The sequence below is a fragment of the Oryctolagus cuniculus genome, chromosome 17 (genome assembly GCF_964237555.1).
Source record: "Oryctolagus cuniculus chromosome 17, mOryCun1.1, whole genome shotgun sequence".
Taxonomy (NCBI): Eukaryota; Metazoa; Chordata; class Mammalia; order Lagomorpha; family Leporidae; genus Oryctolagus; species Oryctolagus cuniculus.
In genome coordinates this window covers 26,481,577-26,499,902 of record NC_091448.1, presented here as the reverse complement: position 1 = coordinate 26,499,902, position 18,326 = coordinate 26,481,577, and the positions used below count along the sequence as shown (strand labels likewise).

The window sequence follows — 18,326 nt, the reverse complement described above, 5'->3', positions numbered from 1 at the left end:
GGGGGCTCCGGGTAGTGTGTGTGTGGCAGGGGCGGGCACCCACAGCTTTGGCCAGCGCAGCCTGGTCCCAGGGCCGGAGAATTTCTAGGAAACCAGGGAACAGCCCCTCCCCAGGGCAGACAGGACATCCCAGGAAGCTGAAAGAAGCAGGCAGGGGAGGGGCGGGTGGTGGCCACAGGGGCTCCCACGCTGCCCCAACAGCCAGCTGTCTGCCCTGCAGCCGCTGCATCTGGAGTGGAGACGCAGGCAGACCAGGGCGGAGGGGCTCCCCAGCGCCCCCGAGGCGTCTGATGACTCCTGCAGGCAGCTCTGCCTCTTGCTCTTCCAAAGCCAAGTTTCCTCTCCGGGCAGGAGGCCAGGTTTCTCCCCACAGCCCCCACTTCCTGCCTCGTCTGGGGTCTGCGCCGACTGCCTGCCAGCAGCCGCTAACCTGGCCCAGCTGTCAGGCCCTGGATCCCCAGACCTGGCCTGCAGCCCGACCTGCTCAAGCAAGCAAGGAAGGGAGGAGATCCCGGCGCAGAGCCCCGGCTGGCCGGCGTCTGCCCCACGGAACGCGGCCCAAGGGGTGTGACCGCGGGCCTGGAACCTAGCTCAGGCCCTCCTCCAGGCTCCTAGTTCTGCAAAGTGCCCAGGAGGCCAAGGAGCCTGCAGGGAAGGGAGCAGCTGGGGCTCCAGGCTCAGGACTCAGGGCCAAGAGGAGAGCATGCGTGAGCACCCCCCGACAACTGGCGCCCAGGCCCACACACCTGCACGCCCAGGATGCCGAAGATGATGAAGAAGGCACAGCAGATGACCACGATGTTGCCAATGGGCTTCAGTGAAGACATCAGCGTCTCCACCACCAGCTTCAGCCCCTGTGCCCGGCTGATGACCCTGGGAACACAGGAAGGGTTGTGAGAGGGGTCCCCCAGCCCCACTCCCAGCCTTGGCTCACTGGCCACCTCCTGGGCTCTGGGGGTGGGGGGGTGGCGGTGGGAATCTCTCAAAGCACCTGTGCTTTCAGGATGTCAAATGCATCACCTGATGGATCGGGCTGGGGGTGAGAGGCCTAAACTCAAGGGAGGGATGTGCCATGGGCATCCAGGAGACAAACTTGCGGCCAGCAGCATTGGGAGGAAGGGAGGGGCAGAGGGAGAAGAGCAGCCCATTCAGGGGAGCCTCACTAATAAGTCAGAGTCATCCCATCCAAGAGACCTGGGTTGAGGGTGGGGTTGCCTGATTGAACACCTGCCAGGAGAAAGGTCCCCATGTCACTGTGGGTAGGGGCAAGCATTGCTCTGAGAAGACCACCCAAGGGACAGCTTCCACTGGAGCTGAGGGCCCTGTCCACGGCCCCCACGCTGTGCTCCGTACAGGGGGCAGTCACAGCAAGTCCTCTGTCATGTCCCAGAGAGGAGGAAGGAAGCGAGCCGAAAGCATTGTGCACCTTGCAGCGGACACACCAGGGCCGAGGGTTCTATGAGCATCAGCCAGGGTGGGGGTCACAGACAGGAGGTCTGCTGTTCCACTGTAGGGGCGCTGGTGCTGGGAGGTGTCCCCGAGGCGGGCGGAGGGGCTCACCTGAGCGGGCGCAGGGTCCGCAGCAGCCGCAGCACCCTGAGCATGCCCAGGATCTTGGTGCCGCTGTCCGAGACCATTGACACCAGGATGTCGATGACCGAGATGAGCACGAGCAGCCCGTCCAGCACGTTCCAGCTGCTGCGCAGGTAGGCCTGCTCCCCGAAGCACCAGCCCAGCGCCACCACCTGGGGGCCGCAGCCGCCAGGGGTCACGGGCTGCCCTCCCCGCAGTGCCCAGCCTCGGCCAGGTCCACAGCGACACCACCCCCGTCCCCCCACCCCCAGAACTGGAAGGCCCAGACCAGTGCCAGCTCCTGTCACCTTCACTGTCATTTCAGCCAGAAAGACGGCGGTGAAAATGTAGTTGGAGAGGGTCAGGAAGATGCGTTCCTGCAAGAGAGAGGAGGCAGGCGCCGCTCTCAGGAGTCCCCCCACCCCCACCCCTGCACGGGCCAGGTTTGCACGCAGATGCCAGAAACTGCAAGAGGCAGGCAAATGACTCCCCCTACCCCTTCCCAGCAACACGTACGGAACAGAATCCCCAACAGCTCCGTGCCGGGACCTGACTCCCACATTCCAGACCCCGTTCCCTGATTTCTTTTCTCAGAGTGGGGCAGGAATTAACTTGACCCCTGACCCTGGTATGCCATCCCACTTGCTTTCCTGCTTTTCTGGGCCCCCAGAACAGAGCAGCCAGCCACCTGGGGACCCACAGCCTCCCTGTGCTCCCCCAGCCCTATTTATACTGGGCCTGGGCCAGGCCAGGGGTGGCCCAACTGCCTGGTATCTGGGGGCTGCTGGGTGGCCGCGAGAGGGGTGCAGAGACCTCCAGAGGCAGCAGGCAGAGCGTGACAGAGCTGGAGACCAGGACACAGTGACAGAGCCTTGCAGGGTCTCAGGCAGGAGGCAGGCCAGGGGAGAGTCGCCAGCCCCAGGCACTTCCTCACCCACCAAGCCCTGGCCAGCCTCTGCTCTCCTCAGCTCCCTACACCCCATCCCCAGCTGGCTGGAGCTCACCCTAGGAGAAAACAGAATCCCAGCAGCCATGAAATCCAAAGAGTGTTGTGGGAGGCAGTGAGAAGGGACAAGGGGACCTCTGGCCACTTCCGGGCAAGTGGTGCAAAAGGCCAGGGTGGGGGTGGGGGGAATAGCCCACCAGCTCCCTGCCCTTCTGGGACCTGAGCCACTGCCAGCCGGGAGGGGCTGTGGTGCCAGGCTGGGGAGAGGCAGCTCTCAGAGGCGCTGGGCCCATCGGAAGAGGTGAGGCCCCAGGCACTGCGTCCAGTACTCAGGCCTCCGGCCTTTCCTCTCCTGAGAAGGATTGACAGGTTCACGGCCAAGCAGAAGTGACAGCCCCTGAAAACCTACTTTGTCTTCAGGAGCACAGAGAGCAACGGGCAGCTTCCCTGTCCTGCCTGGCAGTGTCCGCAGGGCAGACTGCGTGTGATGTCCTCCATCAGCGCGCAGGTCGCCAGCGGGACCAAGAGCCCTGGCTGGGAGCCCAGGAAGCAGGACCACTGCGGCCACACAGGGGCCGCCTCCTGCTGATGACCCCCCGACACTCAAGGGACTCACACAGGCCTCTCAGGCCTGCGGCTCCTGAGAACATGCTGTCTGCAGTCAGCCTGCAGTGCAACCGGGCACTTAGCCAAGCTGGTGTATCACAGGGGGAAACTGAGGTAGGGGAGGGCACAGGATGTATCTTGAGGGGCCAGGAACAAGGCGGGGAGAAGCCTCTTGCTGTGTGGCCCTGGGCCTTCCCTGCTGCCCCTGAGCGCTACCCCCGGGGAGGACCTGGCAAGGCACAGACGTCACAGCCCTGTGTGCCACCCCGGCCACTCACAGCGCTGTGAGGGTCGATTTTGGGGCGCTCCATGGCAATGGTGATGCAGTTGAGGAAGATGATGACAAGGACCACGTGGTCGAACATCTTGTGGGTGATGATCCGGTGACACAGGAGGCGGAATCTGCACCGGGACAGGGATGCAGGCTGGGAGGGGGCAGGCCCAGCCCCTCCCCACACCCTCCCCCTGCCCCCCCGCAAGGTGCACTTGCAGCGTCCTGGATGGCATCGTGGGGCACAGGGCGGAGCCCCCTCGCTCACCTCGACTGAGGAGGGAAGATGTAGGCAGACCAAGCATCTCGCTCACGGCAGCAGGCAGGGAGCCGGGCCCGGACCCAGGCTCGGATCCGCTCACCTTTGCTCTGTGGAGTGAACACGGCGGTGAGAGCAGTCCCAGGCCTCGGGAGTCCCCACCCGCTGGCTGCTTCCCTGCAGCTCCTCCCGCACCCTGCTTCTCTTCTTTCATTCCTAAACCCACCTCCCCAGCTCCCTGCAAACCTTGCCAGTCCCCTCCCCTCCCCGTGCCCTCTCCTCTCTCCTCCCTGCACCCCCTTCCCCAGGCTGTGTCCCATGCCTGCCTCCAGCCCAGCCCCCTGCCTGCCCTCCCCCCTTCCTCCCTGCAGGGCGTGGAAGCTGCAGCAATTGTCAAACACTGTCCCCATCCCAGCTGTCAGTTTAAAGATACACCTGCTTAAGGAGACACCCGCTCTTCAAGTGCTGACCCTGCGGTCTCGGGTCCCCAGGGAAATGGGGAGGGGTGGCGGACAGGAGCATGTGGGGGTGGGGAAAGGGGACGGGTAAGGACAGGCTGGGAAGTCAAAGCTTGTGACGAGATCCAGATGAGAAGGGGGGCCAGGACCAGTTTGGCGAGATGAATGATGGGTCTTTCTGAGTCACAGGGGGAGGGCCATGAAAGATTCATACACATCTGCCCGAAACCATTCATATCCTCCCGGACGGCAGTGCCACAGCCCAGGCAGCACGAGGCTCTGGGCTCAGCGGGGCAGGCAGAGGGGGAAAGGGGCTGCTGGGAGGTCAAGGTCAAGGACTTGGAATGGTGACTCCTTGCGCCCTGCCAGGCTGGGCACAGCTCCCCGCTCTCAAGGTCGGGGTGAGGGGTCACTGCCCACAGGGGCCTCACCAGGTTGCCCTCGTCATCGCCGTCATCCCCATCCAGTGGGGGGTCATCGGGCCGCAGGGCCCGGGCCAGGCGCCCCGAAGCCGACTTGCCATTGCAGTCCTGGTGCTCAGAGGCAGAGCTGCGGCCACTGGCTGTGCGGTGCAGCCCGGGCACCTGCAGTGTGTCTGGCAGGTCGAAGGAGCTCTTGGCCTCCCGCTCCAGGGAGCCCCTGTGGCGACGGTCACTGCCCGCGGGGCTGGCCCGCTCCTCTTCCGAGCTCTCCTCGTCCTGGCTCTCCCGGCCCTCGCCCGACAGCAGCGACCGCCTCTCCCCGCTCGGGCTCCTGCGCTTGAGGCTGGGGGCTCGGCCCAAGCTGTTGCGGCTGGAGCGCCGGCTGGTCCAGCTGCTGGCGGCGCTCCAGGGGCTGTGCGGGGAGCTGCGGGCACTCGGCTGCAGGGTGAGAGGAAGGGGATGGTCTCAGCCAGGGCCTTGGGGCCCTGAGCCCCTCCAGGTGCACCCCGTCTCCTGTGAGCCTCCGGGGCGTCATACTGGTTATAGAGATGAGAGCAGAAGCCCTGGACTTTGATGCCCGGGTTCAGACCCTGGCTCACCCCACACAGCTGTGTGACCTGGGGAAGACAGGGACCCTGTCTGTGCCTCCACTCGCGCTCTCCGCTGTGGTGCCCGTTCCTCATTTAGCTGATGAGAGAAGCGTTGCCATCAGCCAAGTGGAGGCAGAAAAGCATGGCAAGAAGAACGTAAAACAACTCAATGCAAGAAAACAACCCAGTTTTAAAAATGGGCAAAGGGCCTGAATAGATGTGTCCCCAAAGAAGACCTACAAACAGCGACAGATACACAAAAGGCGACCCAGCATCAATCTTCATTGGCGACACGCAGATTAAAAGCACGATGAGACATCACCTCACACCTGTTAGAACGGCTCTAATAGATAAAATGATGATGGATAACGGGTTGGCAAGGTCGTGGAGAGGAGGGAAGCGGGTACACTGTCGGTGGGAATGTAAATTAACACTGCCATTATGGAGGTTCCTCAAAACACTAAAAATAGAACTGCCATACGATCCAGCTATCCCAGTCCTGGGTATACAGCCAAAAGATTTAAAATCTGTAGGTGGGAGCCATATCTGCACACCCATGTTCACTGTGGCCCTGTTCACGACAGCCAAGACACAGAGACAACAGGAGTGTCCACCGGTCAGATGAATGGGTAAAGAAAACGCAGTGTACAACACAGTGGAGTACTACCCGGCCTCAAAAAAGGAGGAGATCCTGCAGCAACATGGGCGACCCTGGAGGGCACCATGCCAAGTGGAATAACCAGGCACAGAAAGACCCAGAAAGAAATACCGCCTGATCACATCTATATGTGGAAGCTAAAAAAGCAGAACTCTACAGAAGTAGAGAGCAGAATAGTAGGTACCAGAGGCTGGGGGTGGGGAATAGGAATGAGGAGCCACTTGTGGAAGGGTGCAAGCTGTTGGGTGCAAGCCGTTGCTGCACCTGTTAAGTCACCTAAGATGTCTGCATCCTAAATCAAAGTTCTTGGTTCAAGTCCCACCTCTGCTTCCAATCCAGCTTCCTGCTAGTGTGCACTGGGGGAGGCAGCAGGTGACGGCTCAAGGACTTGGGTCCCTGCCACCTATGTGGGAAACTCTGGTTGATTTCCTGGCTCCTAGCTTTGGCCTGACCCAACCCTGGCTGTTGCAGGTATTTGAGAAGTGGATGGAAGATCTATCTCTGCTTCTCCCTCTCCCTCTCTCTGTCTCTGTCTTTCTCTCAAAATAAATAAACAAATAAATAATTTTTAAAGGGTGAAAACTTTCAGTTAGGAGGAACACGCTTTTGAGATCTACTGCACAACATGGTGGCTATTAATGATCATGTAATGTATATTTCACAATTGCTAAGAGAATAGATTTTCAACCTCTCCACCCCTAGCGAGTAAGTGTGTGAGGCAATGGCTCTCTTAATTAGCTGGATTTAATCATTCTATAATGTACACATATTAAAACATCACACACACACACTATGATTAGGCCATTTCAAATAAAGTTATAAAAATAAATGAATAAACTAACAGTGAGGGGGACCAGCTTCATGGTGTAGGGGGTTAAGCTGCCACCTGTGATGCTGGCATCCTGTATGGGTGCTGGTTCAAGTCCTAGCTGCTCCACTAATGGCCTGGGAAACCAGCAGAAAATGGCCCAAGTGCTTGGACCTCTGCACCCAGATGGGAGACCTGGAAGAAGCTCCTGCTTTGGCCTGGCCCAGCTCTGGCCATTGAAGCCATCTGGAGAGTGAACCAGCAAATGGAAGATCTCTCTTTCTCCGTCTGTCTCTCCTTCTCTCTCTGTAACTCTGACTTTCAAATAAATAAATATTTAAAAATGCATACATACATACATAAATAAATAAAAAGCCAGCCCTGTTGTTCACTTCAGCAACCTAAGACTCAGGTCCCACCTCTAAAATGGGTACAATGATAGTGTCTACCTCACCGGGTTGCAGTGAGCACTCAGTGCCTCCAGTTGCCTACAAGCACCACGGCGTCTGGTGCAGAATCAGGAACCAGAAGAGGGTTTGCTATTCTTATGGTTAAGTATTAAAGACCGAGGGGCAGCCTCCCCCACTTGACAGAAGAGGCTCAGCGAGGACTGGTCTTGCCCGAGGTCACTCAGCTTGGCAAGAGAAGAACCTGCTCTCTTGCCACCAAGCCCAGAGCTGCTCCACCTGCCTGCACCACCAACACTGACTCCCCTGGGCCCTGGGCCCTGGCCACCCCTGTCCCCTCTTCCTGCTGTCCTCCAAATATCTCCCACCAGCAGGCACCCGCATGCACACCTACCGGTGACTTCATCTCGTGGGCCACCCCGGGCTCGGCAGACCCGCTACTGCTGGTGCGGCGGGAGCTGGGCCCCAGCGCCTCGCCCAGGCCCGTGCTGTTGCTCTTGGGCAGCGACATGGGCGTGGCAGCTGTGTGGATGATGAGAGGGGGCAGCAGACTCTTCCGCAGCTCTGGGTGCTCCCCCAGGGACACCACTGCCGGGCAGTGGGGGAGAGAGAAAGAGGGAGAGACCCTGAGTCCACTCACATCTGGCCAGGGGCCAGGGGCTGCACCTCCGGGACAGGTACTCACAGGCCAAGTGCTTCTTCCTGTCCCCATCACCATCCAGGCTGGGTGAGAAGAAATCAGGCTCCGACTCAGACTTGGTGGCATCTCCCTGGGGCAGGGGAGGGGAATGGCAGGCCATCAGCAACCTGGCCAGGCAGGAGTCACCAGGATGCACCACGGCTTCCCTCTCACCATACACACACACCACACAGAGGCCACGGAACCAGCAACCACGGCACGAGGCATGCACTGGTGCAGGCCAGTCCACCCAGGCTTGGGTCCCAAGGCGTCCCGAAGCCGCCTCTGCCTTCCCCCAGCCACACCTCGGAGAAGGCCACAGCTGACCTGAGCCCACAGTGCCACCAGCCTGGCTGGACCTGCACCAAGGTTGGCTCGGGGGGTAGTTGGGTAGGCAGGAGGCACAGGCTCGAGGGGGCTGGGGACAAGGGTGAAGTGGTCACTAGAGCTTCGATCCCCAAAACCTGCTTGAGGCTCCGTGGACCCCTCCCCCAAGCGTCAGACATCAGGGACCCTGGAAGGAAACTGAAAGACCCCAGACAGAGTAGCTCAGTGCAAGGGATCCCTCTGCTTCCTCCCTCCAAGCCCAGCCCCCTCCCTGGCCCCCTTTTTTCATATTTATTTATTTTTTTAACCTCTCTTCCCCGTCTCTGGGGCAGTTTTTTTTTTTTTTTCATCTTTCTTAGCAGGTCAGTAGGTTCCCCAGTAATTACACACTTCTCCTTAAGAAGTTATTAAAAAATACTTGATTGCTACTTTTGATAAGGACATAAATATTGGGTAATTGGCATCTCGGGGGATCACTTTCATTAACTCAGTTTACATCCCTAACGAGGCCTTTAATTATCAAGTACAATCTCCAGGGGGCTGCTTGGGACGCACAGCACCGTGGGGTCCTGGGGGGATCCTGGCTTTGCCCCAAATTCCGGTGCTGGTGCAGGCAATGCCAGGGCACAGGCTCCACGCAGGGGCCGGGGCAGGAGTGTGGCCCCGAGACGGCCGGCAAGGCCTCACTGGGAGAGGAGGGGACCAGAAGACTCCAAGGCAGACTGAAAATGCTGGTGCCTTCCAGCAAGAGCCACAAACCCTCCTCCAAGGAGGACAGCTGGTGAGGTCACCACGGAGCCCGAGGGAGGGGTACAGGGGAGAGAGAGGAGCGTGTCCTGCAGCCTCAGTCCTGACTGCACGGCGGCTGCACACACCCGTGCCCCACACATGTGCACACACAGGATTCTAAGTCCCTTCCTTCTCCAGCCCCTCCGCCGGTCTGGCAGGGACAGGACCGGTGCCCTGTGTGTGGTGATGTGGGTGGGAGTGGGCGGGCAGAGGCGTGGAGGCTCCTCCCTTCCATGTCCTCCAGGGGAAGGGACTTAAAATTGAAGCAAACCTCACGACACCAAGGACCACCACAGCTACCACAGTTGCACAGCGGCTGAGCGTGACGCGAGCACAGAGACACGGAGGCGGAGGGGGCTCGGGGTGCGGGGGCATGCTGACTCGTGATTGCGTACCTACCCCCTGGGAGTTGACAGGCAGCTGAATACAGCTTAACTGTCCACTCGTATCTTCCCGTTTGCTGATTTCCTACAGGCAGAGGGGGAGGCAGGGGAGGGGCGCTGGTCACAGGCGCTGGGGCCTTCAGACACCCGGCAGCATCAAAGAGGATGAAGAGGAGGAGGGATGCAAACCCCACAGCGGGGAAGCGAGACACAGGGAGGGGGAAGGGGGGCCAGGACAGCCTTCCAGAACGCAGCCACGGGCCCCCAGGCCAGCATGACCCTGCAGCGTGCAGGCAGGAGCCCACGTTCACGGAGGATGCGCCTGCTTCACCCGCCCAGCTCGCTCTGAGGTTTGCAGAAGTTAGGGAAACGGCCCCAAACCAATGAGACTCCCAAGTCCCCGGCTCAGAGCACAGCTCGCCGCTCCGAGGCTCCGAGGCTCTGGGCTGGGGGAACAGGCAGGCAGGGTGGGACGCAGGCCTGCGTGAACACGAACGTCAGTGTGGCAGGCGACAAGGAGCAGAAGCAGGTCTCCTGATGCCCCATGCTCTCAGCCTAAGTCTCTCCAAGTCGCACGGATGGGAAAGGACAAGCAACACGGGGGTGGTGGCTGGGATGTTGTTCAGTGTCAATCAACGGTCGACCCCACACAGGGCCTGCTGCCTGCTCACTTGATTAAGTGTGTGCATGATAAATACACAGGGTTTCAGGGCCCTGCCCCCTGCAAGGCTCCAGCCCCACTTCTCAGCAGGGTGGCAAGGCCAGTGGGGGAGGGGAGTCACCCTTGAGGCTCCTGCAGGTGAAGCATGCCCAAGGCAACAAACAACAGGCTCCCCTGCTCACATGGGGGCATGGGGCGGGGTGACTAGCTATACAGGAGAGGGCAGGAGCCCCTGGAGGGGTTCAGATCAGAGGCCTCAGGCGACACCTCCCCCACCACCCACATCTGCCACGTGCAGGGCAGCGGAGCCGGCCCAGCTCCTGGCACCAGCACATCAGGGCCGTGACTGCTGTCACACGCCCTGTGGAGGGACCTGACCCTGCAGTCCCTTCCCTATCCCACATCCTTGGGCATCACAGCCCAAGGTCCAGGTGCTGAGACGAGACTCCGCCCACAAAGGCCACAAAGGCTGAGGAGGGTGTGGTCGTCAGGCCCTTGTTGGCCCTCACGCTAGACCCGCAGCAGGGCCAGGGTGACCAGGCCAGAGTGGGCGGCAGGGTTCCCACACTCAAGCCTCTGCTGCTGCCTAGCAACAGCGGCTCAGCTGGTCTCCCTTCAACAAGGTGTTGCTGAAGGGTCAATGACGGGAGGGGCTTCCCCCACCCCACCCCCGCCCAGGGATGTCAGGCGGCTGGCCGGTGCGGGGGGGGGGGGGGAGGTGGGGAGCAGACTTGGGGGTGTTTTCCACTCCCCCCTCCAAACTGAGCTCTCCCAGGGAAACTTAGCAGCCAGGAGCTGCCATTTGGAAGGGAGCTAAGAGTCCACAGAGAGGCTGGCTCTTGCGGAAGAGCGTGGCAGCCCTTAGCTCCTCAGGCCCCAGGGAACCCCCAAATCCATGTCCCAAACCAGGGGCAGGGGTAGATGCCGATGTTGTCCCTCGCCTCCCCTGCAAGCCGCCCAGCAGGGAAGCAGCGCTGGCACGGACAGCTACGGGATGAGAACGGAAGCCGGCAGAGGGGCCAGTGTGGGAAACACGCATCCGTGCCCCAGCAGCCGGCCCGGCCCACGGGGAACAGCCCTCCCTGGCAAGGCTGGGAAAGAGTCGGAAAATAGATTTTTGTTTTTCCACCATGTGCCGGGTATTTATAGAGCGGGCCGCAGCGGGAGTTTCCATCCGGGTCACCTGGAGAGAACTGGACCAAGAGCTGCTCCCGGCCCAACCTGCAGCATTTCTAGGTTGGGTCAAGCGGCCCCATGTGTTTGTGGGCCTGGGGGCTCCAGTGGGGAGAGAGGCAGTGTGGAGGCACAGGAGGGGGTGCGGGCCCTTGAGGCAGAGGCTGTGGTCTGGCACGGCAAGGGCAAGATCAATGTAAATCAATATTAATTGATGACGCTGCCTGTGACGAAGGTGACGGAGCTGGGCTGGAAATAGGACGCTCATCTCTGCCATACCCAAGGCTAATTGGGCTCATTTCTCACCCTGGGCAGCTCAGCCCTGCCCGGGGCCCTGGTGGCCTCTTCATCAGCTCAGCCTGAGCTCAGAAGGCTCGCACGCAAGCCTCCTGTACCCCCCGGCTCCAAAGGGTCCCCTGATCTGTACTCAGGGGTCTGGCTGCACCGGGGGCTTCTCATCTCACCCACCTCACTGGGGGAAAGGTCTCGCTGACTCTGACAGCAAAGCCATCAAGCAGCTAACCTTTGACCCAGAGACCCCACACACCCATCCTGTCTCGCACGTGATGAGGGACTGCCAAGGCTGAGACCGGGAGCCGCCCACCCCTGCCTGGACGGAGCAGCACCTCCTGCAGGATCTCCCAGACCACCACAGCCAGTAGAGGAGGGAGGAGGAGGCTGTGGGTGGCTGACATGGGCAGGGCAGGGGGTTACCTCCGCCTGGAAGCCCTCCACCAGAATGGCGACAAGCAGGTTAAAGAGCACGTAGTTGCCGAAGGTCATGAGCGCAATGAAATACAGCGCAGCCCAGGATGACGTGGAGGCCATGCCATTGTAGAGGACTTTGTTCCAGTCCTCCTGGGTCAGGATCTGTGGGGGCCGAGGACAGGAGTCAGGGCCCTGACCAAAGGCACCCGACTGCCCCTGTCCCTGCCCCCCCGTCACCCTTGCACCTGAAAGACTGTGACGATGGCCCAGAGCAAGGAGTCAAAATTCTTCCGGTCTGGCAGCGTGTCCCCATCCCGCTCCGATGCAAACTTGCAGCCGAACAGGTGCATGCCCAAGATGCTGAAGACAAGGAGTGGGAGCCACAGGATCGGGGGGCAGGGAGGGTCAGGGCCCCGGAGCCCTGCTGCCCTGCGTGTCCCCCGCCCCATCCCCGCCAGCCCTCACCTGAAGATGAAGATGAAGAGCATGAGCAGCATGCAGAAGGTGGCCACGTTGTCCATGGTCTTCATGAGCACCACGAGCTGCCGCTGCAGCGCCGGCAGGAAGCGCACCAGCTTCAGCACGCGCATCAGGCGGAAGGTGCGCAGCACCGACAGGCCGCCCCCCTGCTGGCCCACGATCTCCCACACGCTGCGGGGTGTGGGGAGGAGGGGGCAGCCTCAGCTCCTGCACTGGCCCCTCCTCCTGCCCCACCCTCTCAGCACTCAGCACACCTGAGCGCCCCGGCTGCCAGCACTGGAGCCTCCAGGCAGGGCCCCTCAGGGATGGTGTGGATCCAGGGGCAGCCCCGGTTTCCTCCACCCTCCCCTCCCTGCCAGAGACCATGTCCTCGCAGCAGGCAGCCCTCGCCCCAGATCCGGCCAAGGCAAGCTCATCAGGCTAGGGAATATTTGCTTTGTTCTTTTCCAATGAAATCTAAAACCGATTCCAAAAAGCAATAAAGCCATTCTCCTGGCCCCAGGCGGGGGCTGGAGGAGGGACCCCCCCCCGCCCCAGTCCTCTCTCAAGGTCTTGGAAAGCCTGGAGCCAGTTACCCGGCGTCTGCACCAGTTTCCAAGCGCTTTGGGAGCAGGGCCCTCCTCCTGCCACTGCTCTCCAAGGCCAGCTCCTGAGTCCTCACCACCCCAGGCTGGTAGAGGTGGGGAGGGGGCTGGAGAGTGCCCTGGTTCTCTGCGAGCACGCTGGGGCCGAGGGAGAGGACGGAGCAGAGCACGGGGCGACCTGGTGGGGTACAGACTCTGGGCCAATGTGCTTCGCAGCCCCTCCCCCATTCTGGCACTCTATGCAGGAGGCAGTGGCAGGCGTCGCACCTGATGACAACGATGACGCCATCGAAGATGTTGTAGGGATTCTTAATGTAGCCGAAGGGACCGTACACGAGCAGCTTTAGCAGCATCTCCAGGGCGAAGAGGCTGGTGAAGACGATGTTGCTGATTTCCAGGGCGTTGGTCAGCTCTTCGGGCTGGAGGGCAGGGAGGGCATGAGGTGGCCAGCTGGTCCCTGAGCCCCTCACCCCAGTCTGCCCGAACACGGGGCGGGGCCCGGCAAGAGGAGCAGGACAGCTGCCTTGGGGTGGCAGGGCTGCTAAATGCTCAGCCTCCGGGGAAGGCCTTCTCCCAAAGTGCACCTGCCCCGAGAAAGGGCCCCACGAACCCCCAGCCCCCAATCCCTCACTGCCAATGGGGCTCAGACTGTGGGCTACAGGCTCATTGGGGGCCTGGGCCGGAGGTTCTGCCCGATGCCCACCGGGAGCTTAGAGCCCCACCCCATCTTGTCCCGTGCTGTGCCAGCCCACAGGCCCTAGCCAGCAGCACCATGTTACTGGCTGACCTGAGATGGCGATCCCGCAGGCTTCACACGCACACCCAGTTATGCAGCCACACACCAGCTCACGTGTTCTACGACTACTCCGAGGAGCTGGCAGCCTGCACTTGGACAACTGTTGGCTACACTTGCTTCCTTCCACACACATACACACACACGGACGCATGCACTGACAGTCACGCCTACACTAGCAGGCAGAAGGGAGACCCCAGCAGGAAGGGCTGTCACAGAAAAGGTGGCACCTGGAGCCTCAGCCTGAGACCAGAACACCTGGGTTAAATTCTCCCCATCCTATGACTCCCCATGTGACTTTCACCAAGATTCTCACTCTCATGTCTTCTACGCTCCTACCCAGGGTCTGAGATTGGACCAAAGACACAGTCCCCACCCCACCCTACTCTAGCTCACACATCACCTGCTTTCAATATGAAGCGCCTCCCGCACGCTTAGCAACGCACCAGGTGGCACCGGAGCTACCGAAACACATAAGCCCCCTCCCTGCATCCCGGATGCTCGGCGTCTGGCTGGAAACAAGTTGTACACACGCAGAACAGATCAACCACAAGAGGCCTTAGACCCTGCCTTGGTGCCAAAATAAATGGTCCAGGGAGGAAATCCAGGCGTTCAGAGGGAGAAGGTGAGGACGGACACACTGAGAAAGGCGCAGTAGAAGGCAGCATTGGAAATGAACCCCAGAGGGTGGGGGTCTCCCCAGGAGGAGGGCGGCAGGGAGAGGAGACCTTCATTCTGCTTAGGGGAGAAGGGAGAGGCCTGACTGGGAGGAGGGCTGGGGTTGGAAGGAGAGGCGTGGCTGGCTCCCAGCTGATGGGTATCTCGACAAACCAAAAACCCAAAGCCCACTATAGCTGCTCGGGAAGTCTGAGTTAAAGATATCGCCAAATGAGGCCCTCATTCCATCAGACGCCTCCTCCTGTTTACCCAGCTGCCTCTTCTGGCCGGCCGCCGGAGTAGGTTGCCCAAGCATGGAGCCAGGGCCTGGGCATGACCAAATGTACCATGACTGTGTGGCTAGCCTGGGGGGAGGTGGAAGAGCTGGAAGGAAGGGGCTTCAGGTTAGCAGGTGAAGGATGTATGCAGACCTGGTGGTTAAGGCAGGCTGGGGGCACAGCCGGCGTCAGCAGGCACCCAGGGGCACTGCCCACAGGGCGAGTGACTGTGGCATGAGAGCAGTATGGAGCCAACTGCTCCCACAGATCTCAAGCAAATCTGAGCTCCTCCGTCTGGGAGTGGGAACAGGAGCAGGAGGGGGCACTGTCACACGACCGAGTCAATGGGGTCACGTAGAGAGAGGACCTGGAGTCCCTCTGAACAAAAGAACATGGCAGGAAATGGGAAAAGGGCCCCGGTCAGCGCAGGGGAAGCTCAGTGTCCAGACCCCTCCTGGCAAAGCAGATTCCCTGCTGTGCACCAGGGCCAGCATGCCAGGGAGCAGGGGTCAGGGAGCGCCTCCCAGCCGCTCTGCCGCCCACCCAGTCTTGCCTCCCGGATTGGACAAAGGTGCCGAGCATGGAACTCACAGGTATGAGCTGTATGGACCTGTGGCTCACTGGGCAGCTCACCTCCCCAGTCCTCCAGTGCTCATTGTACAAATGAACCAAAAAGGCCAAGTGAGGGTGGCTGTCACCAGGTTCAGAGTCACAGAGCAGGAAGAGCAGGACGGTGGAGCCCAACCCTGCACCACGCCCCTTCTTTTCCTGGGCCCCAGGATCCCCTCCTGGAGGCCCACAGGAAAAATAAAAAAGCTCCCCTCCCCCAGACACTCAGGCCTGCCCACGTCACCACATCAGAGGCTGGGAGCATTCTGCAAATGCAGCACGGGACCCAGCGACACAGTCTTAGCAATGCGGCGGCCCCGGGGACCGGAGCCGTAATTATGACCGCAGCAGCTGCAGCGGGGCCGAGGCTGAGCCAGCTGCACTGGGCAGGGCACCTTCCTCCCGGGAGAGCAGTGCCTCTCTGCTCGCCGCCAACCCTGGGGGGCTCTGAGAAGCGAGGTGGCTTGCTGGCGGGCTGGAGCCCCCTGGGAGAGGTGCGTGGGCTGCTTGCTGCATCTCCGACTTTGGGACCTTTTCCACAATGCTGCTCCACCACACATCCAGACAAGGCCCACGCAGAATGCACGCAAGCCCATCAGGCGGGCACCAGCCTCCCCTCACCCACCCTCCCAGCCTGATGTGTCCTTCCTCAGGTCTAGACTGGATCCTCCCTGCTGTTCCCAGACGCCAGGCCCAGTGGAGGCTGCTGGGAGCTGAGGCCAAGCGGCTTCAGCATCTCCTGCACTGAGGCTCCAGGCCTCCTCTCCGTGCTGATGGTTCAGCTCCCAACATCCCTGCCCCTCCACGCAGGCTGTCACTCAGCAGCCACTGTGGTCCCAGGTTAGCTGTTCAGCCCCTCCCAGCAGGAAGGAGGCAGGCCTTGTGGCACAGTGTTTAGGCACTCATATTGGAGTGCCTGGGAAGTCTGGACTCCAGTCCTGCCTCCACTTCCAGTCCAGCTTCCTGCTAATGCGCACTCTGGGAAGCAGCAGTTGATGGGTCAAGTGCTTGGACCCCTGCCACTCACACAGGAGACCCAGTTGGAGTTCCCAGCTCCTGCTTCTGGCCTGGCCCAGCCCTAGCTGTGGGAGTGAACTAGAGCACACAGGAGATATTCCTTCTCTCTCTCTCTCCCTCTCTCGCTCTCTCCCTCCCTCTCACTCTGCCTTTGCACCAGCACTCCCCTGAAGCCCAGAGCATCTCTGCCAGCCAACCCTTCCAGGACCCAGGGAACACTAGGAACGACAAGGTGGGATTGAGCCTGAACACCAGAAGCCAGCCAGCTCATACGCTTCCCATCTGTGCCACCTCTGGCAGGTCCCTCAACCTCTCTGATCCCTGGTGGCCTGTGTGACACCACCTCACAAGGAGGCTCTACAGAATAAAGGCACTAGTGACAGGGAGCCCCCACCCCCAGGCCAAGATCAAGCTCAACCAGCCCTGCAGGCACTGACAGTTAAAGCCAGCCTCCCACGGGGCAGGACATTGTGTGTGCAAGGTGCAAGGTGCAGCCACCTACCACGCTGGAGGCAAAACCCAGGAGCATCAGGGGAGCTCAAAGCCGGCTGAGGTCAGGCAGGAGGAGGCAGAAAGAGAATGCCCATGGAGGTCACTCCCGAGGTGTGGAAGAAGGAGTGTGTGGGGCCAGCTGCAGCTCTGAGAACAGAGTGGGCTCCCGGGGGGAGCGGGGGAAGGGGTGGTGGGGATGAGCCTGCAAGGTTGGCAGGGCCCAGGCATTTGGGCTGGATCCAGCCGCTTCCTGACTCATGCTGGACTTGCTTCTTCCCATGATGCTGCCACTGAGGCTTCCGAGGGAAGGAGATGTGCAAAGTGGTGTATTAAGAAGATTAATCTGGCTGCAGCGTGGCAGCATGCGGATGGCTCAGAGGGGAGAGATGGGGACCAATTAGGGGCTACTGCAGCAGTCCAGACAGGAGACCTGAGAGCCAGCTCTGGCAGGGTGTGATGTGCCTTTTGCAGGAAAGGCGTGAGGGGATGGCCAAGCCAGGCCAGAGCTGAGCGGAGGCTGCTACAGGTCACCCTGGCCTGCCCAGCCCCCTTTGCTCGGCTCCCAGCAGCTCTGCTGACCCTGAAATCTCTGCTCCTCACTCAGATTCCTTAGCTCACACCCGGTCTCTGCTGCCACTCGCCCAGCAGAGGGGTGCAGGCAGGCTGCAGGGACAGGGTGAGGGTCACTGGGTCAGGGGACATGGACCCAGGGGACACCTGGGTAGCAGGAGGGTTCTGGGAAATCCACAGCTTTGCTCCTCCCCACCCAGCTGGGACCCTTGCCTCCCTAAGCACACCCCCCCCAGCACCTTCACACCCACTGTGCCCCCTGTTAGGTGTCACGGTGACCCCAGAGCTTCTAATCAGGGGCAATGCCGAGGAGTGGCCTTGGCTGATCACCCCACTCTTCCCTGACTCCCCAGAGCCACCTCGAGTAAACACAAGGCAAGCAGGCACAGGAGGCCACGGTGCTGACTCAGCTTCCGGTTAGCCCACCCAAGGCACTTGTTACTGAGATTTCTGGAGCTGTTGCCCTGCCCCTCACCCACCTGAGCCACCTCTATCCTGGAGCCCAGGGTGGATTTTTAAAAGGACATCCTCGGGTGCTGGTGCTGTGGTGAAACGGGTTAAGCTACCACCTGCGATGCTGGTATCATATCGGAGTGTGGTTTGGGTTCCAGCTACTTGCTTCCAACCCAGCTCCCTGCTAATGTGCCTGGGAGGCAGCAGATGATGGCAAGTACTTGGGTTCTGCCACCCACATGAGAGACCCAGATGTAGTTCCTGGCTTCTGGCTTCTGCCTGGCCCAGCCCTGGCTGTTGCAGGCATCTGGGGAGTGCGCCAATTGGTGAAAGACCTCATTCCCTTTCTTTCTCTCTCTGTGGCTCTGCCTTTCACATAAACACATAATTAAATACATCTCTTTTTTAAAGGCTGTTCTCACATGGCCATGGCCAGCGGCTGCTGCCCTGTGCAGCCCAGGTGAGCCCCCGGCCCTTCCCTCTGCATGGTGGCTCCTCCAGAATTGCTGAGTATTGCTAGAGAGAGTCGCCGAGGAACCTGTGCTGACAGCCGCTCAGGCCTGCTGGCTGGCCCCAGGGCTGCTTCACTCCGTCTCTGCACTGTCCTCTATTCTCGGCTTCCTGCAGCTCCATCTCTGTCCCCCAGGAGCTGCCTCAAACCTCGCCCACTCCTCAG

General features: G+C 60.7%; 1 protein-coding gene across 17 annotated transcripts in view; it reads right to left on the bottom strand.

Annotated features, from left to right (window-relative positions):
- CACNA1G (calcium voltage-gated channel subunit alpha1 G) overlaps positions 1–18,326 on the bottom strand; it is a 61,480-nt gene that overhangs the window by 20,322 nt on the left and 22,832 nt on the right. For 10 of the 17 annotated variants that reach the window (XM_070060840.1, XM_070060846.1, XM_070060839.1 and 7 more), the window contains exons 10-22: positions 13,049–13,200; positions 12,183–12,368; positions 11,963–12,077; positions 11,724–11,879; positions 9,192–9,260; positions 7,683–7,767; positions 7,392–7,585; positions 4,544–4,972; positions 3,664–3,764; positions 3,403–3,526; positions 1,881–1,949; positions 1,561–1,745; positions 747–873 (exon numbers count right to left, since the gene is read on the bottom strand). In XM_070060840.1, the coding sequence (XP_069916941.1) occupies positions 747–873; positions 1,561–1,745; positions 1,881–1,949; positions 3,403–3,526; positions 3,664–3,764; positions 4,544–4,972; positions 7,392–7,585; positions 7,683–7,767; positions 9,192–9,260; positions 11,724–11,879; positions 11,963–12,077; positions 12,183–12,368; positions 13,049–13,200 (1,992 nt within the window). The remainder of the gene's footprint in view (positions 1–746; positions 874–1,560; positions 1,746–1,880; positions 1,950–3,402; positions 3,527–3,663; positions 3,765–4,543; positions 4,973–7,391; positions 7,586–7,682; positions 7,768–9,191; positions 9,261–11,723; positions 11,880–11,962; positions 12,078–12,182; positions 12,369–13,048; positions 13,201–18,326) is intronic. The other 7 variants (XM_070060843.1, XM_070060849.1, XM_070060842.1 and 4 more) reach the window with 1 other exon arrangement.